Source organism: Manis pentadactyla, chromosome 15, assembly GCF_030020395.1.
Source record: "Manis pentadactyla isolate mManPen7 chromosome 15, mManPen7.hap1, whole genome shotgun sequence".
Classification (NCBI taxonomy): domain Eukaryota; kingdom Metazoa; phylum Chordata; class Mammalia; order Pholidota; family Manidae; genus Manis; species Manis pentadactyla.
In genome coordinates this window covers 11,396,130-11,417,611 of record NC_080033.1, presented here as the reverse complement: position 1 = coordinate 11,417,611, position 21,482 = coordinate 11,396,130, and the positions used below count along the sequence as shown (strand labels likewise).

General features: G+C 52.2%; 1 protein-coding gene across 2 annotated transcripts in view; it reads left to right on the top strand.

Annotated features, from left to right (window-relative positions):
* SPTBN4 (spectrin beta, non-erythrocytic 4) overlaps positions 1-21,482 on the top strand; it is a 62,675-nt gene that overhangs the window by 12,753 nt on the left and 28,440 nt on the right. For both annotated transcript variants that reach the window (XM_057492819.1, XM_036896547.2), the window contains exons 5-17: positions 2,434-2,525; positions 3,970-4,050; positions 5,212-5,327; positions 7,054-7,166; positions 7,263-7,450; positions 7,525-7,642; positions 7,910-8,068; positions 8,654-8,956; positions 9,740-9,890; positions 12,657-13,605; positions 14,908-15,045; positions 15,965-16,715; positions 18,114-18,316. In XM_057492819.1, the coding sequence (XP_057348802.1) occupies positions 2,434-2,525; positions 3,970-4,050; positions 5,212-5,327; positions 7,054-7,166; positions 7,263-7,450; positions 7,525-7,642; positions 7,910-8,068; positions 8,654-8,956; positions 9,740-9,890; positions 12,657-13,605; positions 14,908-15,045; positions 15,965-16,715; positions 18,114-18,316 (3,362 nt within the window). The remainder of the gene's footprint in view (positions 1-2,433; positions 2,526-3,969; positions 4,051-5,211; positions 5,328-7,053; positions 7,167-7,262; positions 7,451-7,524; positions 7,643-7,909; positions 8,069-8,653; positions 8,957-9,739; positions 9,891-12,656; positions 13,606-14,907; positions 15,046-15,964; positions 16,716-18,113; positions 18,317-21,482) is intronic.

Below are 21,482 nucleotides of genomic sequence, written 5' to 3'. Positions count from 1 at the left end.
ATAATGACAAAATAATAATTATCACCACCATCACTATGATCATCATTTTTTTATTTTTTACTTTGTTCCATGCACTGTTGTAAGCACTCTGCATTTAACACACATAACCACAAATTATACCATAAATGAGGTATTATTTATTTCATTTTACTAGTGAGGAAACTGAAGCCTAGGGAGGTGAAATAATATGCTGAAGTTCACACAGCTATGTAGCAGAGCTGAAATTCGAATCCAGGCAATTTTGCCCCAGTTCAGAAACAAAAAAGACAAATTTTCTGCTTTTATGGGGTGTACACTGTTGTGAGGAAAACAGACAATATGAAACGTATAAATACATAAACAAGAGAGGTATGGGAAAAGGACCAGTTCTAGGCAGAGAAGTAAAAAGAGCTCAGCAGAAAAGACTGAATGACTTATAAAGATGAAGGGAGAAAGCAGTCCAGGCAGGGGGCACAACAGATGCAAAGGCCTGGAGGTGGGGATGAGCTGGCATATTGGAAGTACAGAAAGACCAGTATGGCTAGAGAAAAGGAGGCCAGTGGGAGATGGGGAGGAGATGAAGTCAGAAGCATTGGCAGAGCCTAGGTGATTTGTGACTAAGTTTGGATTTTATTCTGTTTGAGATAGAGACTGAAGAGTTTTATCAAGAGGAGAGGCATAATCAGAGTTAGAAGGATCCCTCTGGACTGGGGGTGATCTCCAAAATTGGGGGCTGGGATCCCAGAGAAGAGATTGGAGCTGGGCCAGGGTGGGGCCACAGGGAGATGAAGAGAGGGGCAAGTAGGAAAGATGCTCCAGGATGGGGAGTGGGCAGCCACAGGGGAAAGAGAAGGGGAGGCTGGCATTCAGGCTGAGACCCAAGGCTCTAGCCTGGGGAGTGAGGAATGGTGGGGCCCCGAGATGGGGCTGGGGAGGAAGAGCAGGGTTAGAGGAGACAGAGGCCAATTTGGAATGAGGTGGTGGGAAGGGGTCTGTGACGCTAGGGGGGTGGGCATTTAGGAGTCTAGTGGATCCTAGGATGGAGCTCAGAGGAGGGGTGGGGCTAAAGATAGGTATGAGCATTGCCATTACTGAACCAGGAAGTAAGACCATGGGGGGTGGGGACAGCACCAGCGTCTGGGACCTCCTCGGAACCTGGTTCTCTCCCTCGGAACTCAAACACCTTACCAGTTCTTGAATGTAGGACCCAGGTCTCACATACCCACCTGAGGCTCTCAAACCTGCTCTAGATTCTGGGTCATTCAGAACTTTATTGAACACCTACTATGTGTGATGCAGCAGAAAACAAAATAAACAACCTGTGGTCCTGGAGCTTTTATAGGTTAGTGAGTGTATTAATCTCCTAGGGCTTCCGTAACAAAATACCAAAGACTGGATAGCTTCAGCAATAGAGTTTTATTTTCTCACAGTTCTAGAAGCTGGAAATTCAAGATCAAGGTGCCAGCAGGTCTGGTTTCACCTGAGGCTTGCTTGCAGACAGTTGCCATCTCTCTGCGTCCTCACATGGTCTTCCCTTTGTGTGTGTGTACATTCCCAGGGCCTCTTCCTGCTCTTACAAGGACACCAGTCCTATGGGATTAAGGCCCTACCCTTATGGCTCATTTAACCTTAATTACCTCCCTAAAGGCCCAGTCTCCAAATACAGCCACACTGGGAGTTAGAACCTCAACCTATGAATTTGGGTATATAATTCAGTTCACAACAGGGAAAGATATTAACTCAGATGAATAAATAAAATGTAGGGGTGGTGGTAAATGCTAAGGAGATGATAAGGCAGGAAGGGGGAGGTGAAATTTGGGTGGACATACTGAGATTTAAAATCAAGTGGTTAGTGAAGGCCTCACTGAAGAGGTGACATGTAAGTAAAGACCTCAAGGAGGTGGGGGTGGAGCCATGTGGGGACCTGGGGGGAAAGGATGTCCCTGGCAGAAGGAACAGCTGGTGCAAAGGCCCTGAGGTGAGATGACATGGGTGATTAGGTGAGGAGGACAGCAGGTTTCTGGAGCAGAGTGAGATTTGAAGATGATGTTAGAGACGTAACAAGCGGAGATGGAAAAGACTTTGACCGTGAATGAGACAGAGCCATGGAGGGTGTTGAGGATAGGATGCCTGTGATCTGATTTGGGTGTTCACAGAGTCCCTGTTCCACATGAGAACAGGGGGCAGGGGCAGGGAGACCAGGCTGGAAGCCACTGCAGCAGCCTGGACAGGAGATGAGGTGGCTTTGATCGGGGAAGTGGCCCAGATGCCAAGTGTTCAGGCTTCCCCGGAAACCGAGACCCTAATCCATAACCGCCTCCCCTAATTGTGGATGTCCTGGCCCACTCCAGAACCCGTCCTTGTGCTCCTGACCCCCAACCCAGCCCAAAGCTGCCTGGACTACCCTCCCTGGCAGCCCTCCAGGCCCCAGCAGCCATGTTTTTTTATCCTCAGATTCAAGTCATCAAAATTGAGACTGAGGACAACAGAGAGACGCGCTCGGCCAAGGACGCACTTCTCTTGTGGTGTCAGATGAAGACAGCTGGGTAAGCTCCCAGCCCCCAGGCAGGCCAGCCCCAACCTCGGGGTGCCTCCCTGGCCAAGAGTGCAGGGGGCAAGCAGCCCAAGTCCCCGGTGTCAGAAGCTACATGTGAAGCTAATGAGTCGGTATATAAAATATGTCCATTCTTCCAAGCTTGACGAGTAAACCTGTATAACAATCTGGAAGGCCAGGTTCAAATTTAGAAACTCAGGATTCCCTACAGAATAATGCTGGAAAGTGGCGGGCTGTCCACAGCCTGCTCCTTCTCTCCCCCACTCTCAGCCTGCACCTCAAGGGGCCTCATGTGCACTTGGATGGACCCCCAGCCCTATTCCCTGTCTCTGGCCACCCCTAGCCCTGAAAGTAGCCACCCCTCAGCCTAGGAGGCACACACCAGGCCTCGGGCAGCTCGGATGGAAAGACGCAGGTCCCGGGGACCTTTCAGTGGGGCTGAGAAGCAGCGTACACAGGTCCCCAATCTCCTCCCTGTGGGGAGGGGCGTGGCCTGAAACTCAGGTGCCCTCTGCGGAGCAGCCCCTGGGAGGGGGCTGGTGTGGATGGAGCCTGGGCTTTCTCTGACTCAGCCTTCTGGGGCTTTCTGTCTGTTTTGCAATGTCATCTGTTTGTCTGTATGTCTGTCTTTACCTCCACATCTGCTTTCCCTCATTCCTCTCTCTCCCTCTCTCTCCCTCCCTTCTCTGTTTCCTGCCACCTCTCTCCCTCTTTTCTTTCCCCATCTCTGTCTGTGTCTTGTGCTCTCTCTGTCCATCCCTTCCCCCTCCTCCTTTCCTCCTCTCTCCTCGTTCCCCTTCTTCTCTCTCCTTTTGGCTCCTCGCCTGTATCTCTCTGTCTGTCTATCTATCTATCTACCTATCATCTATCTGTCTATCTATCTATCTATCTATCTATCTATCTATCTATGTATCTATCATCTATCTGTCTATCTATCATCTACTATCTACCTATTATCTACCTATCTATCTATCATCTATCTACCTATTATCTATCTATCATCTATCTATCTATCTATCTATCTATCATCTATCATCTATGTATCTATCATCTATCTATAATCTATCTATGTATCTATCATCTATCTATCTATTTATCTATCTATCATCTATCTATCTACCTATTATCTACCTATCTATCTATCTATCATCTATCTACCTATCATCTATCTATCTACCTATCTACCTACCTACCTACCTACCTACCTACCTATCTACATACTTACCTACCTACCTACCTATCTACCCACCTACCTACCTACCTATCTACCCACCTACCTACCTACCTATCTACCTACCTACTTACCTACCTACCTACCTACCTACCTACCTATCTTTTCCATCCATCCATCCATCCATCCATTTTGTTATGTCTCTCCCTCCCTCTTTCTTCCTGACTCTCCGTCTCTGCCTCTGTCTCTCCCTTCTACACGCCAGTTACCCTGAGGTAAACATCCAGAATTTCACCACCAGCTGGAGGGACGGCTTGGCCTTCAATGCCCTCATTCACCGGCACAGGTACCACCTGGCCTGGGGCAGCCCATCCCTGCCCTGCAGGCTACCCACATCCCTCAGGTACACACCTGTACACGTATGTATACGGATGACACACACAAACACAGGCCCCATCCTTCACTTCTGTGCACATATTCATATTTCCTTTCACACACATGACCTGCACACTTACACACAGGTGCACACACCCATACAGACCCCTGTCCAGGCCATATACCCTTGCACACACAGAAACACACATGCCCTCACACACAGCCTGCACCTGCTGCTTTGATTCCCCCTGCTGGGGAGAGCTCACTGCCCGTGGATGGTCCACTCTGATGTATGAACAGTGCCTCCTCCATCAGAAAGCCCTTCCTCAAGGCAGGCCCCCCAGACCCCTCCTCTGGCCCCCTGCATATCCCTATTCATACTCCAGGGCCTGGAACTGAATGGGATGAGATGGGAACCTACACAAATTACACCCACATCTTGATCATCTCCATGACAGATGGGGAAACTGAGGCCTAGAGGTTGAAAGGAACTTCTCTTTGGTGTGCAAGAAGCTGGAACTGAGCTTTTTCTGCTAGGACACTCTTTCATTCACAATCCTTGCCTGTCACACATACATACTCATACACACATGGAAAGACCAGCCCCACGTACACACCCAGAAACCCACAAGCTGTAACTGGTGTCAGGCTAATAATAGTAACATTTATTGAGTGCTTTCTGTGTACCTGGCATTGTTCTAAGTGCTTTCCAATAAGTCATTTAGTATTCAATGACCCTTTGCGGCAGATGCTATTATTATCTCAACTGTACAAATGAGGAAACTGAGGCACAGAGAGATGAAGTAGCTCACCCAGTGACAACCAGGAAATGATTGAGCTGGGATTCCAGCCAGGTGGGCTGGCTCTGGACCTCACACTTCCAACCACTGCATAATACTGTGGAGACACACAGCCAAGCAGGCTCGTGCATGCCATGCTGTCAGATGTACACCCGCTCTCACATGGTCCTCACATCCACAGACCTGCATCAGCACACACAGCTTCCCCTGGCTGGGTTGTGCCCCTCCTGCCCCTCACCCTGGGTGGGGCCCAGACAAAGATGTCTTTGCACCCTCGTGCCCACTGGCTCTGGAGCCTGCTTGCTGCCCGCCAGCTCTGTGCCCCTGCCCAGGCCAGATCTCGTGGACTTCAGCAAACTCACCAAGTCCAACGCCAACTACAACCTGCAGAGAGCCTTTCGCACAGCTGAGCAGCACCTGGGGCTGGCACGTCTGCTGGACCCCGAGGGTGAGTCCTGTGGGCCCCGCCCAGACTTGCAACCCCTGTGCCATCCCAAACTCAACTCCATCCTACCGCAAAACCGTCCCCAGTCCAAGGTTGTCCCAAATCCCAACTCCCTCCCAGTACCCCCCTTCCTCATCTCCACCTCCTCCTCTTTCCTTCCTCATGTCCCTTGCTTTCTTCATCTTCATCTCTAATCCCTGTCTGGCGTAACCGCCTCTCCTCCCATAGCCTTCCTCAATCATTTTCCTCCAGGCTCAGCTCCTCTCTCTCCCCAACCCCAAGGCTAACCCCAACCTGAACCCTGTGCCATCCCTAACCCCAACCCCATGCCATCCTTAACCCTCAACCCCATCTCAACTCCCATTCCATCCCAACCCCATTTCCACCCCTATTCCTATCCCCATCTCACCCCTGTGTCTGTCCCTATCCACAACTCCATCCTCATCCCCAATGCCTTTACCATGTACTGTCCACCCCCGACTCCACCCCTAACTTTGGCCTCATTCACAATCCATGGGCATGCCCGACACCAGTCTCCAATCTCTGGACCAACAGCTGATCCCTCTTTCTGAGCATCTACTATGTGCCAAGCTCATAGGGAATTTTATCAAAACTGTTCTCTTTCATCCTCACACTGACCCGGTTGTTTTAAGTGATGGAAAGGAAGACTCCGAGATGTGAAGTCTCTTGCCCAGCATTTCACTGAAAACCAGTAAACCGGATTTCTGATTCCAGAATTCATAGTCTTAATCACCCCTCTCTCCTGCCTCTTGTAGCTGTATTCTGAGATCAGTGCCTGGCACATAGTAGGTGTTTAGCAGATGTCTGTTTCATCAGGTGATGAACAATAAGGGCCAAGAATAATGTTGTGCATTCAGTGGGTAAATTAAAATGATAATCAGAATTTGTTGAGTTTCTTCCATGTGCCAGGCTATTCTTTCTATAATTTATGGTGTTCCTAAGTGTCAGGCCCTGTGACTGTCCTTACTGTTACAGTGGGGAAACTGAGGCTTAGGGAATTCAAGTCTACTTCTAAGGACATGCAAAGAGTAAGTGGTTGAGTGGGGATTCAAGCACATGCTTCCTCCAAAGCCCATGTCCTTGACCTCAAACCTTATACACCATCCATCCACTTTGTAGATATTTGTTGGGATCCTACTATGTGCTGGGCATGGTAGTAACAATGCTTAAGGAAAAAGACAGGCATAGACCTTGTCCTCATGGAGCTTGAACTCTAGATAAGGACATAAGCACATAAGAATATTTAATTAAAAATTATGGTAAATTCTAGGAAGAAATGATAAGATGCTATGAGGAAGGATAACAGGAGAAGACCAACTCTACACAGGGTCAACAGGGAGGCCTCTCTGAGGAAATTTAAGTTGAGGTGGGCCCTGAAGGATGAATGGGAATTAGGCACACAGAAAAGAGAACATTGTTCCGGACAGTGAGAACAGCATGTGCAAAGGCCCTGAGGTAGAGGGTAGAATGTGTGTTCAAGAAATAATTATAGATAATTTACAGTGGTTTATATATGTCAGGCACTATTTAATCCCATGAGGTATATCCCCATTTGGCAGACAACAAAAAATTAAAGAATAAAGAGGTTAGTTACCTTGCCCAAGGTCACACAGCTAACAAGAGTAGGTTCTCCCTCCTTCCACCCAGTACCTTCATTCCCTCTGTCAGGGTGCTTACCATCATGCTCCCCCACTCCTTTACTCCCCAGATGTGAACATGGAGACCCCAGATGAGAAGTCCATCATTACCTATGTGGTCTCTTTCTACCACTATTTCTCCAAGATGAAGGCCCTGGCTGTGGAGGGGAAGCGGATCGGGAAGGTATGAAGAGACAAGGAATGAGGTGGCTGGGAGCTTGGGACCCACTTGGGGGCGTATCTGGGATGAACCTGACCCCACTTTTCTGTGCTGCGTCAGGTCCTGGACCAGGTGTTGGAGGTGGGGAAGATCATTGAGCGCTATGAGGAGCTGGCGGCCGAGCTGCTGGCCTGGATCCACCGCACCGTGGGCCTCATCAGCAACCAGAAGTTTGCCAACTCACTGAGTGGGGTGCAGCAGCAGCTTCAGGCTTTCACAGCCTATTGCACACTGGAGAAGCCTGTCAAGTGAGGCCCTGCATCGGAGGGAGGACAGCAGGTGGAGGTGTGGAGGCAGGGTTCCTGAGCCAAAGCCCCTTCAGGTTTCAGGAAAAGGGGAACCTGGAGGTGCTGCTCTTCAGCATCCAGAGCAAGTTGCGTGCCTGCAACCGTCGCCTCTTTGTGCCTCGGGAGGGCTGTGGCATCTGGGATATCGATAAGGTGAGGTTGAGAAGGTGGGGGAGAAGCAGGGTTGCCCTGTGGAGTTGGGCACGTTGTGCACTGCTCAAGGGAGCCATTCCCATTGCAGACATCATGGACTGAATATTCATTCTGACAGCTTTCTAGCAGCAAAGTGTCATGAGGAAGCAATATTTTTTTTCCAATTTGCACAAAAGTGCCGTAAGTGCCAGGAGTGACCTCAGACAGAGAAGCCTTGAAACTGTGGGGAGTTGCTGGAGTCTGACTCCCTCCTCCTGTCTCCCCGAGGCATGGGGCCAGCTGGAGAAGGCAGAGCACGAGCGGGAGGCTGCCCTACGGGCTGAGCTGATCCGGCAGGAGAAGTTAGAACTACTGGCGCAGAGGTTTGACCACAAGGTGGCCATGAGGGAGAGCTGGCTGAACGAGAACCAGCGTCTGGTCTCCCAGGTACAGGCTGTAGGGCTTGGCTCTGGGTGGGGGGGAAGGGAAGCAGGGTGGGGCTGACAGCCCTGGGAGCAGAGAGGGAGATTTGATCTCCTAAGCAACAGCAAAGTGTTGGATTACTCTCCTAGGTGGCAAATGAGGGTGGGAAGGGAGAAGTGAGTGGTGGGGGAAGGGAGTGGGCCTGATCTCCAGGGTAACAGGGGAGTGAGGTTAGTCTCCAGGGTAACTAGAGAGGACAGAATTAGTCTCTTCAGGAATAGGGAGAGTATTTAAGTAGACTCAGGTGACAAAGGAGGTTGTGTCTGGTGTCCAGGGTAACTTGGGAAGATAGAATTGGTCTCCTAAGTAACAGGATAGGGTAGGCCTCATCTCCAGTCTCTAGACAATGGAAGGTTGGGATCTGTTTCCTGGGTGACAAGTTTAGGGTTAGAGGTGTAACAGGGAAGAGTAGGGCTGGTCCCCAGGGTACCTGGGGATGGTGAGGATGGTCTCCAGGATGACAGGAGTTCCCAGGGTCACACAGGGTCCAGGTAACAGGCGGACTGCTGAGGCAGTGTGGGCGAGTGTCTGTGGCCTGCCCTGCCCCAGGACAACTTTGGGTATGAGCTGCCGGCTGTGGAGGCAGCCATGAAGAAGCATGAAGCGATTGAGGCAGACATTGCAGCCTATGAAGAGCGGGTGCAGGGTGTGGCAGAGCTGGCCCAGGCACTGGCCGCTGAAGGCTACTATGATGCCCGGCGGGTGGCGGCTCAGCGTGACAGCGTCCTGCGCCAGTGGGCCCTGCTGACCGGGCTGGTAGGTGCCCGGCGGATACGGCTCGAGCAGAACCTGGCTCTGCAGAAGGTCTTCCAGGAGATGGTGTACATGGTGGACTGGATGGAGGAGATGCAGGTGAGGGCCAGACCAGGGACCATGGGTGGGCATGGCGTGTGGAAGGGGAGGGAGGGAGACAGACACAGAACTGTCAGAGTGATGGAGAAGAAAGAGAGACAGAGAGCTCAAGAGACAGGGAGACAAAATGAAAGAAAAAGTTACAGAGAGAGACAGAGAAATAGATAAAAAGACACAGAGATACAGAGATAGAGCTACGGACAGGCATGGACAGAGAGATTAAACCAGAGGAAGATGATGGCAGGTCGAGAGAAAGAAATCAGAGAACAGTGGGGAGAGAAAGAGAAAAGAGAGAGGAAGGTACAATGTGAGCAATGGAAATCTGAATGGCTGCAAAGAAAGACACATAGGAAGATGGGATCCATCTGAGAGAGACCAACCAGAGATGGACAGACACACAGAGAGATGGAGACAAGAGAAATGGAAACAGAGAGAGACATGGAGAGAAAGAGACATGGGCAGAGATGGAGACAGAGGGAAAGATGGAGACAAAAAGTTGTAAATGAGGTGGAGGAAGAGATAGAAGAAGATAGAGATGGAGGCAGAGAGAGAGAGACACTGTGATAGAGGCAGAGCCTAGAGTGGAGGTCATGAGAGAGGGAGCCTCCAGAGAAAGACAGAAGGTTTTCTCTGTACAGAGAGATGATGACAGAGACAAGGAGACCACGACAGCGGTCAGAGTTCAAGTGAAGAGGAACAGAGACTGTCACAGACTGTGGGAGGAGGGGGACACAGCCTGACGGCCAAAGCCAAAAACAGGCTCCATGCCGCCCCCTCTCCTAGGCTCAGCTGCTGTCCCGGGAGTGCGGGCAGCACCTGGTGGAGGCAGAGGACCTGTTGCAGAAGCACGGACTGCTGGAGGGGGACATTGCCGCCCAGAGTGAGCGGGTGGGGGCGCTCAATGCTGCTGCTCTGCGTTTCTCTCACCTGCAGGGTGAGTCTAGGGTTTGGGGGGGTGGGTTGGGGTGGAGACTTTGAGGGCTGGTGCAAATAAAAGCAGAATTATTGCTGAGAGAGTAGTAAGGAGTGAGCTCCCTGTCTTTGGAGGTATCCAAACGCAGACTAAGATCAGGAATAGCACAGGGAGAATTACTGCCTTGAGAGGGAGGTTGGACCTCACAACTTCTTCCTGCTTTGAGATTCTGCAGTAATGAGGCACATTTATTGCACATTGTTATGTGCTAAGGCTTTCATAGCTCAATGTCAGTAAATACCATAAAAAGACCATGGAAGGTAATATCCATTCAGGGCCTGTTCAGTAGCAAGTGATTGAAACTCAATTCAATAAGCTTAAGGAGGAAGGGGAGTATATTGACTGATGTAACTACAGGGTGCAGGGAAATGAGTGTTAGCTTTAGGCATGGCTGGATCCAGGATGGTTCTATGATGCTTTTGAGACTCCACCTCTCTCTGACTCTAGTCTCTTTGTTTGTATCCTTGTTGGGCAGCCCCTCCCCTTGGGATGTAAATCTGGGATCATTCAGCCCAGTTTACATTTCAGCAGGTTGGCAGACCCAGCAGAAAGAGATAGGCCCTCTTTTCCCAGTAGTTCTCACAACAGGCACAAGGAAAGCTTTCATTAGCCCACTGTGGAATCTGTGCCCTTTGCTCAGCCACGCATCCTAACCCCCGGTTATACAGTGATCAAACTGGCCACATCGATGTGTCATGGCCGCTGTCTCATTTTACCAATGTTAATGCCCTGCAGCCAGACCACCAGGAATCCCCCTGGAGTCAAACCAAGTTGGATTTGTCGGCCCTTTGCATGCACCATGGGGAATCATGGGGCATCTCAGTAAGAGGGCGTTCAAGGGCTTGTTACAGGATGTGGGCTTGCATTAGGCGACGTGGGGATGGTTTGTGCGGTGTGTTTCGCTGCAGACTGGACGGTGTCTGGAAATGGGGTAATTAGATGATTGTGCATCTTAATCATTTTTATCCAGGTGGTGGGAGGACCAGGAATTGGCAGCAGTCATTTACCACAGCCAGCTGAGGGGGATGGGTGGCCGTTTCTGTGGTTTGCAGGGACCATGTTTTTGTGTGTGCTCAGACATGATTATGGAGAGGCCTTGTTTTTGTCCACCCCACGTGGTCACAAGGCTGCCTTGTCAGAAGCTGTGTTCTCTGAAACTGTGTATTCTGGCTGTGAGAGTGCTGACGGCCATCAGGACTGCTTTTCATTCTTGCTGGTGAGGAGAATTAGAACCATGGAGCTGATAAGAGGGTGTTGAAGCTGACCTGTCTCACTCCTTTATTTGAAGACATGGCCCTTTGGAACCCCTGAGCATTGTTAGAAAAGCGGAGCCTATCCGATTTGGAGGATGGTGGGGGAGTTTCTCATTGTCATGTGCTGGAGCACATCCTAAGAACAAGTGTTGAGGTCTCCTTCCAAACCCCAGTACGGATATCCCCATCCTGGCTTAGCCCCTGTCACCCACATCCCAACCCCAGGAGAGGCTGCTGGGACCCTGTCCTTCTCCCTATGGCTGTTTTCCCCAGCAGGCCCCCTCTGTCTTTGCTTGTGAGATCTTGGTGCCTGGTGACAACCGTCACACCGCAAGAACAGCCAAGAAGCTAGTGTGGGGTGTGTTGTCATGGCGATGGGAGGCAGCTGTCTGGTATGCGGTCCACAGTGTGGCCTCCTGATCCATCAGTTCTCAGCTGATCCTGGGCGAGTGGCTTCCCTCCCTGGGCTCCAGTTTCTTCATCTGTAAGATGGGGCTAATAAACATACTAGCCTCAGAGGATGGCTGTGAGGATTAAATGACATTGTGTCAGAGGAAGGGCTGGCTACATGGACACCATTCAGTTGGATGCCGTAGTATTTGGGTCAATTTCAATGTCCAGAGTTACAGAAACCCCACATTCCACCTATGGCAGTGTCTCTTACATTGTTTTGACCCAGTAAAAAATACAATTATCTTGTGACCCAGAGTTCACACACCCATACACACATGCATGCACACCCATTGACATAAAGGTTTTATGAAACAATACTCCACCTTGCCTCATGTGTTACATAGTGATGTTTTCTATTCATTCTATTCTGTTGCATTAATGAAATACTGACTGTGACCCATTAACTTAATTTCACAGTTCTCTGGGTACAAATTAGAGGTCTAGGAGGAAGGTGAAATATTTGAAGAAAAAGAATTCAAGTTATCACTGGGATTAATGGATAAGAAGGCAAAAGAGAATGACAGTGGGAGCCCCCAAAATGGTTTAAGAGTAGAGAAGTTTCATTTGGTTCAATTCTGAAGGAAACAATAATGTACACAAAAGTATATGGAGTCTAGGATTCTCCAAATCTCAGTTTCCATCCATCATTCAATCAGTAAGTCACACTTTTCATTAGGTGGCTGCTCTGGGCTCCACCCTATGCCTGGCTATGCTGGGGACAGGATGTGACAAGCCCAGGCCCTGTGTTCATGGGGCTCGAAGTCCAGTGGGGGAAACAAAACAGGCAATAATAGGTTAGAGGGGTCAGGACTGGAATGGCAGAAGCAGAGAAGCCTGGGAGAGCCAGAGAAGGTGCCTGCTTCAGACTTGGGGTGTCAGGGAAAGCTGCCTGGAGGAGGGGACGCCTAACCTGGCACCTGATGAAGCTGAGCCAAGGACTGGGCAGATAGCCTGCACCACTCTTTCCTGGGTCCCCCCTGACCCTTGCCCAACCCAGGGTCGTCCCTTTCTCCTGGCCCAGGCTACCAACCCTGCGATCCGCAGATCATCTGCAACCGCGTGAACCACGTGCACGGCTGTCTGGCGGAGCTGCAGGAGCAGGCGGCGCGGCGGCGCGCGGAGCTGGAGGCCTCGCGGAGCCTGTGGGCGCTGCTGCAGGAGCTGGAGGAGGCCGAGAGCTGGGCCCGTGAAAAGGAGCGCCTCCTAGAGGCAGCGGGCGGCAGCGGCGCTGCGGGCGCTGCGGGAGTAGCTGGCACAGCGGGCGGCGCGCACGACCTGTCCAGCACCGCGCGCCTCCTGGCGCAGTACAAGATCCTGCAGGGCGAGCTGGGCGGGCGGCGGGCGCTGCTGCAGCAGGCCCTGCGGCGTGGCGAGGAGCTGGCTGCAGCCGGCGGCGCCGTGGGCCCGGGCGCCGACACGGCGCACCTGGCGGGCCTGGAGGAGCGGGCGGCGAGCGCACGGCGGCGCTGGCTGCGGCTGGAGGAGGCAGCCGCGCGGCGCGAGCGGCGGCTGCAAGAGGCGCGCGCGCTGCACCAGTTCGGCGCTGATCTCGATGGGCTCCTGGACTGGCTTCGCGATGCTTACCGTCTAGCAGCCGCGGGCGACTTTGGCCACGACGAAGCATCCAGCCGCCGCCTGGCCCGGCAGCATCGTGCTCTCACCGGGGAGGTGGAGGCGCATCGCGGGCCGGTGGGCGGCCTACGGCGTCAGCTGACCACATTGGGGGGCGCCAGCAGCGTTGGGCCACTAGTGGTGGCACTGCAGGTGCGCGTGGTGGAGGCTGAGCAGTTGTTCGCTGAGGTGACCGAGGTGGCTGCGCTGAGGCGCCAATGGCTTCGAGATGCCCTCGCTGTCTACCGCATGTTTGGCGAGGTGCACGCATGCGAGCTGTGGATCGGTGAGAAGGAGCAGTGGCTGCTGGCCATGCGTGTGCCTGATTCACTCGACGACGTCGAGGTGGTGCAGCACCGGTGAGCACGCACTTATGGGACTACCAGGTCCCCTTGCTCACGCACAGAGCCTCGTTTTCACAGGTTCAACACTTCCCATTTTCTCTTGGGACATTTTACTGGAACTAGGGACTCCAGTAAAATGGGAATATTTGTTCCTACCTCCCAGGCTGTGGTGACCAGTAAGTGCGTGAATACTGCAGAACACTTAGCAAGTGCCTGGGAGCAGGGGGCATTCCAGGAATGTTTGCTATTGTTATTATTAGGCTTATATTCACCAGCCATGAAGTTAACCTAAGCTCCTCAAGAGACACCCCAGCCTGGTGGGTGCCCTGGGATGCTCACAGCCCCTGCATAGATGCCATCTTCCTAGCTGATAAAATAGCCCTGGACCTTGTCACTTTCTTTTCCCTCACCCCACTTTATGTTTCTTCACCGCGCTTACCATGCTGTGGCACATTAGATGCCAATTTGTCTGTTGGCTAACTTCGTAATGAGTTGTCAAATTAGTGGATGACCCCTTTGAACCTCTCTCTCTGAGCGTCTTGTTCATTGATTCATTCATTCGACAGGTACTTATTGAGCTCTTGCGTGGTTCTAGGTTTTGTGCTGGGCATTGCTGAAACTCTGGCCTGGTCTCTGCCCTTACTGTGCTCACAATTATCCAAGCCATAGCCTTGGGCATTGTTTTAAAAAAGGGAGGACCATGCCCAGAGATCTCCCTGGCTGCCATGTGGAGGGTGGGCTGGAGGGGGTGAGAATGGTGGGTGGGAGCCGCAAGAGGCAGCTGGAGTGGGGACAGGACTGGACCAGGAAGCCAAGTGGATAGGCCATGGGGATGGACAGGATGGGGAGGGACATTGTCCAAAACACGGCCTAGGGCTCTGGCCTAGGAGATGATGAGGCTGTCCTTGAGATAGGGACCCAGAGGAAGAACTAATCTGGGGAGAGGTGCTGAAGCCAGGTTGAGTCACAGTGAATGTGAAGAGCCCCAAGGAGGTACACAGCAGGCTCTGAGGTTGGAGACAGGTTCAAAAGAAGCAAGGCTGGGGCTGAAGTCTGATGTGGGGATCATGAGTCCAAGGTCATGAGGACTGAGGCTGTGGGGCTGGATGAGGCCCAAGCAGGGGTACTCAGGACAGAGCTCAGAAGAATCTAACACCTCAGTGGCAGGTACAAGGAGGAAGAGTTGGGAAAAAGGATGCCGACAAGGTGAGGTTGGAGAGCTAGGAGGAGATTCAGAAGGCAGGTTCATAAAAGCCAAGAAGTGGGTTGGTCCCCAGGTTCTAGGCCTCTCTGAGCACATCCATCCTCCTTCTGCAGATTTGAAAGTCTGGACCAGGAGATGAACAGTCTGATGGGCCGTGTCCTGGATGTGAACCACACAGTCCAGGAGCTGGTGGAAGGAGGCCACCCCAGTTCAGATGAGGTGCGCTCCTGCCAGGACCACCTCAACAGCAGGTAACTGGAAGCCTTTCTAGGTATTTCACACCTGTTCTTTCCATCACTCCTTTCCTTACTCAACTGTGGAGATCAAGAATGTGCAGATAATAACCCCTGAGATGATAATGGCCATCTGGCAAATTCACATGAATTTACTATGAAGGGGAACTGAGGCCAAGAGAAGTATGATTATTTGCCTGGGAGCACAGAACAATACGTAATTTTTCACTAATTTATTTTGAAATAGCACAGCATTGCCTTCCACCACTCTGCCCTCAGCAACCGGCTCATAGCACAACCTCAATTACTGTTCGTTAGACCCAATCTCTTATCTGGGGTTGTGAGCCACTCTTTGGTCTTAGAATCCCTTTGCACTCTTAAAAACTATTAAGGACCCCAAAAAGCTTGTTTTAGTGGATTATATCTATCAATATTAGCTATTAGAAATTAATACTGAAGTCATTTAAAAATAACAGTAAATCTATTATATTAACATACCTAAGATATTTTTAAAGAAAAATAACTTTAAAAAATGTAGTGAGAAGAGAGACATTGTTTTGCATTTGATTAAATCTCTTCAGTGTCTGGCTTAAGAGAAGGCAGCCGAGTTCTCAGGTCTTCTGCATTCAGTCTTCATCATGTAGCCGCTGGAAAACTCCCCTGGACACTCAGGAGAGAAAGAGAGTGAAAGGCAGTAGTGTCTTAGCATTATTGTGAAGATGGTTTTGATCTCGCTCAGATTACATTTTGAGAACCGCTACTCTAAACAAATGTGCAGGGTAGGGTTCTAATTTACACAGGCAGAAACTGGGGCTCAGTGAGAGAAAGTGGCTCTCCAAAGTCACACAGTGGATGGACTCTACCCTGGGTGGGCGTGCCTCCAAATCCAAGAAGAGTCCCTGCCCTTCTCAAGCCGCCTTCCTTCCCCTGGGCACAGGTGGAACCGCATTGTGGAGCTGGTGGAACAGCGCAAAGAGGAAGTGAGCGCGGTGCTGCTGGTGGAGAACCACGTGCTGGAGGTGGCCGAGGTGCGCGCCCAGGTACGAGAGAAGCGGAGGGCTGTGGAGAGCGCACCCCGAGCCAGCGGCGCCCTGCAGTGGCGCCTTAGCGGCCTGGAGGCGGCTCTGCAAGCGCTGGAGCCGCGCCAGGCGGCTCTCCAGGAGGAGGCAGCCCTGCTGGCCACGCGCTTCCCGGGGCAGGCTGCGCGGCTGCACCAGGGTGCGGAGGAACTGGGCTCCGAGTGGGACGCGCTGGCTAGCGCGGCTCAGGCTTGTGGTGAGGCCGTGGCGGCGGCAGGGCGCCTGCAGCGCTTCCTGCACGACCTGGATGCTTTCTTGGACTGGCTGGTGCGCGCCCAAGAGGCGGCGGGCGGCGGCGAGGGGCCCCTGCCAGGCAGCCTGGAAGAGGCGGACGCGCTGCTGGCGCGCCACGCAGCCCTCAAGGAGGAAGTGGACCAGCGCGAGGAGGATTATGCGCGCATCGTGGCTACCAGCGAGGCACTGCTGGCGGCCGACGGCGCAGAGCTGGGCCCCGGCCTGGCACTCGATGAGTGGCTGCCTCACCTCGAACTTGGCTGGCACAAGCTGCTCGGCTTGTGGGAGGCGCGCAGGGAGGCGCTGGTCCAGGCGCACGTCTACCAGCTCTTTCTACGCGACTTACGCCAGGCGCACGCGGTGCTGCGCAACCAGGTGCCCGCTTCGGGGTTCACGCAGGTGGAGGTTTGAGGCTGCAGGGGATTTCCGGGGCAGGGAAATGTATGGAGGAGTGCTTTTGCTGGGACTACTGGGTTCATGGCTTATCTGAGGTCAGTGGGAGTGGGGAGGGTGTCTGGTACGGGTAGCTGGGTTTGTGGAACACAGTTGGAACACGTGTGGGCGTGTGTTACAGAATTTGAGGATTATGGTGGGTGGGTTGGTGTCTTATCTGAGGTGACTAACAGTTTGTGGACTATCAGGCTGGAATAATGCACTTGGATATTCATTACAGTGGCTTCCTGTGTCTGTGGGTTGTCTGGAAGGAAATAGGAGTATGAGATTGGTGATGTTAATGGGGTTCAAAGAAGATCTTGGGGTGGGCAACAGAGGGTAAAGATTAGGGAAGTAAGTAATTCAGGCTTAGATTGTTGGAATCAGTAAGTGATTGTAGATTATGTGGTTGTGGGTGCCTAAATTAGATTATCTTCTTATTGGGGATGGCAATTTGCACAACCTCTGGAGAGCATAACTGTGTTTATGGCTTGAGGAATCAAGTGTTGTGATCCAGTTTGGAGATCATTCTGGGATGGAAACCAAGTTTGAAGATTTGGACAAAGTAGAACACTCAGTTTTTGGTTTGTCCAAGCATAGATATCAACTTTCAGGCATCATTTTAGAAACCAGGGTGACCACTTATGCTGGTTATCTAGAGCGAGTGGATCCATTTTGAGGACTGTCTTGGGGGGACAGACAGGGAGCCCCTAGAATGAGGTTATTAAATCCTGGACCTGACATGGCCTTGAGAGACCCGTTCTGACCCCACCCCACCCCACCCCCATTTTGCCAGTTAGAAAACTAAGCCCAGAGAGGGAATGGACTTCCTTGAGGTCACAGCACCTAGTTCAGTCTTCATCATTTAAGCGACTATTTACTGGGTGCCTCCTCTGTGCCAGGTACTATTCTAGGGCTGGGGCTGAGCACACATTAGGAAACAAAACACAGAATCCCACCTGCATGTGGCTGGCATTTTAGTGTGTGTGTATAGGAGAGGAAATGATAAATAAGTAAATGCATATGTGATATCATATCAGGTATATGCTTGAAAAATAATAAAGCAAGGTACAGGGATCTAGCTGGGGTGGAGGGCTATTTTTTAGCAGACAATCAGAGACCTGAAGAAAGTGAAGGAGCCAGCCATATCTAGGGGTATGGCTAGAAGGAGAGACTGCCAGACAGAGGGACCAGCATGGGCAAAGGCCCTGAGGTGGGACCATGCCTACATGTTTGATGCTAGAACACAGTGAGCAAGGGAGAGGAAACCAGGCCGGCAGCCTCTCCCAGGTCCTGGAATGGAGCAGGGCTGACCTAAGCACTACCCTTCTCCCTTCCCAGGAGATGGCACTGTCCAGTCTGGAGCTCCCAGGCACAGTGGCATCAGTGGAGGAAGCACTGAAACAGCACCGGGATTTTCTCACCACGATGGAGCTGAACCAGCAAAAGATGCAGGTGGCCGTGCAGGCTGCCGAGGGCCTGCTGAGGCAGGGCAACACCTACGGGGAGCAGGCCCAGGAGGCCGTGTCCCAGCTGCTGGAGAAGTAAGCCCCTCAGGCCCCAGGGATATGGGTGGGCAGTCTCCCCATAGGGTGGGGTGGGAAGGTCAGAGTTCCACTCCTCTCCATCATGATTTCTGCTTCTCCACCCCTCTCTGACTTCTACTTAATTCCACCATGTTTTAGATTTTATTTAAATTGCTGTTTTGTGAAAAGGCAACTTGTGGTTGTAAATGCCAAAGACCCCGAGGATGCACAATGAGAAGTTTCTCTCCCAAGCCTGCCCTCAGCCTGGGATAGCTGCACTGCTCATTAAAATGTTAACATCTTTTCCTAGATGCCCCAGCATCTGCCTTGCTGTGCGGGTCCCCAGATCCATCAGCTAAAAGGCCACATACAGGCTCTGCCCCAGCCTTCCAGATGGGCTGGTGTCCACTGCCACACGGGTTGTCAAGTACTGTGAATGAGCACCTCCGCTGGGCCCCAGCCACCCAGTACCCCAGGAAGCCTGCAGAGTGTGTGTGTTTGTGTGTTTGTGTCTTTCATGCTTTTCTTGTACAGTGTTATTCTCTGCTTCTGTCCCCATCTGTCTCTCACCACTGCCCTGCCCTGTCTCTTCTCTGTCCTTGCACGGATCAAGCAAAGACATTTATTAAGCATCTATTTTGTGCCAGACGCTATTCTAGGCTCTCAAAGAAAAACAGTATCCTGCCTGCCCCCCACCCAAATCCCAGCCCTCACATGGAATCCTTTCTAGGATTTCCTCCAGGCCTGGTCCTTCTCTCTGTAATTGTCACTGTTTCTGCCCCTCTGATGACCCCAGCTTTCTCTTCTGTGGTGTGATCCAGGCTGGAAAAGAGGCCGGAGCCCCTCATCTGTCTTCCTGGCTCCTGATGGAGAGCGTACCTGGTCACTCCACCACCACCCACAGCCCTGAGGCCCCAGCCCCACTTCTGTCCAGGGCTCAATGTCCTTTTCCCCTAAAGGCATCTGGAACAAGGCTGAAGTTTTGTAAAGGAACCTTTCATGGGGACTCTGGTCCTGAGGGTTGTGATCTAGTGCCTCAGCTCCAGGGCCTGGACCCTTCCTGCCGTTATCCCACCTTTCTCAAGTGCCTGTTGTATGCCAGGCTCTGCAGAATGAGGAGGAGGAGCCCGGAGGACTGCTCATTCTACAATCCACTCCTTTCCTTTGCTGCCATTAATTGCTCCTTTCAGTCTATTGTTTATTCATTTATTCTTCAGCCAGTGAAAAGTACTGTCTGGGCTCTGTTCCTGGCACCATGTGGGGCAATGCTGGGCAGGCAGCAGGGACTGGGACAGAATTGGTTCCTGCCCTCATAGAGCTTACACACTGTCTGACAAGGATGGCCCAGAGTGACAGGGCCAGGATGGGGCAAGACAGGCAGAGCAGTCAGGGCGGGAATGGGAGAAGTACAGGGGCTGGGGGATCCCTGAGGGGGTAGCTGCCCCAGGCTTCTGCTGGCTGGAGATACAGCAGGAATTGGGACAGACCCAATCCCTGCACCCCTTACCCCCAGGTCCCAGTCATTTACTTGTCTAGGGACACATTTCCCACCTGGTAGAAGTAATGAAACATCCATTCGCTGGGAGGAGGGGGACAAACCGTGCAGGGCTGGGGGCTGAGGCCCTGGGGTAAGCCAGGGCCAGATCCTAGTCCAGCTCCAGACCTCAAGCTGTGAGATTTGGGGGCAAGTCACAGTCTCTGTGTGTGCCTCACCTGGCTTGGAACCTGGTCCAGCCCCATGTGCCAGGGGTGTTTCTTATCTGCCTTTTGCACATGAGGCTCAGAGAGAGGAATTCACTTGCCAAGGTCATAGCCTGGAAGTGGCCCTGGTGGCATGTGAACTCTGCCATTTTCTCACACCTCTGGGAGATCAGGGTATTTCCTCATCCCTAGGACTGGTGCATGACAAGTTGGCTCGTGAAGGCCTGGAGGGATTGGTTTCAATTCCATCGCAGAGGCATATCCTATTTCCTGGCCCCCGAGCTGAGTCCAGGCAGGAGGGAGCCAGTACTCCGCTTGTTTGTCTCCGGCCTTTTTGTTCCTCCTTCCAGCTGTAACTTTCACTCACACGCTCTGACTCTTTGTCTCCATTCATCTGTGTATCTCTGTGTCTCTGTTTCCTTCTCTCTCTCTCCGTTTTTCTACCTCCATCTGCCTCTCCCTCTGTCTTCTCTTCTCCCTGTCTCCGTCTCTCTCCCATTCATTCATTCATTCAACAAACATGTATCAAGCCTTGTGCCAGGCTCTTTTTCTAGGCATTGGGGATACAGCTGTGAACAAAAACATTCCTGCCCTCATGGGGGAGTCCTAGTGGGGCATGGACAAATGAGTAACATATACGGCGTGTTAGATAGTGTGAAGTGCAAAGGAGAAAATTAAAGACGGAAAGAAAGCCAGAAGGTGTTAGGGAGTAACACTCAGTAGAGGGGCCTCACTAAGGAGGTGACATTTGAGTAGACATCGGTGGGAAGAGCATTCCAGGCAAAGGAACAGCCAGTGCCAAAGCCCTGAGGTAGGAGTGGCTTGTTCAAGGCACAGTGAGGTGGGATGCCCCCACCCCCTCCACTAGGCCTCTTGGGCATGTTGCCCTCCCCTGTGGGCAGCAGGCCAAGCTGCTTGGGGCTGTGGTCCTGGCCAGCTCTGGGATGGGAGGGCCTGGGTCCCGTCTGGCCAGTTCACTCAGGCCGAAGGCCTGCCCCTCCTCGCCTGCACACTCCCCCACCCTCCTCACCGCCCCAGCCCACTCCTCACACCCTGCTCTCTTCCCTCTCTCCAACTTTGTTGCCCCCCTCTGCCAGGCTCTGTCTTTTTATGGGTGGCACCTTGCCACTTCTCTGCCTGTCCATCTCTGGACTGTCCCTGCCCTGGCCCTTCCCGTCACTTTCCGTCCCTCTGCCTCCGCCTCACTCTGTCCTTGTCAGCTGCTCTCAGGCTGCTTGGGGCTGACCCTGCTCCATTTATTGTCTTTCCCTGTTTTCTCTCTCCCTGGGTCTCTTTCTCTTCATCTCTCTCAGGTCTCTGTCGGCCGGTCCCTCTTGAGGTCTCTGTTTCTCTTTGTCTGTGGGGTGTGTGTGTGTGTGTGTGTGTGTGTGTGTGTGTGTGTCTCTCTCTGTCTGTCTCTCTCTCCTGGTCACTCTTTCTCTTTAGGAGTCCTCCCCGAGTTTTTGTCTTGTGGTCTTCTGGC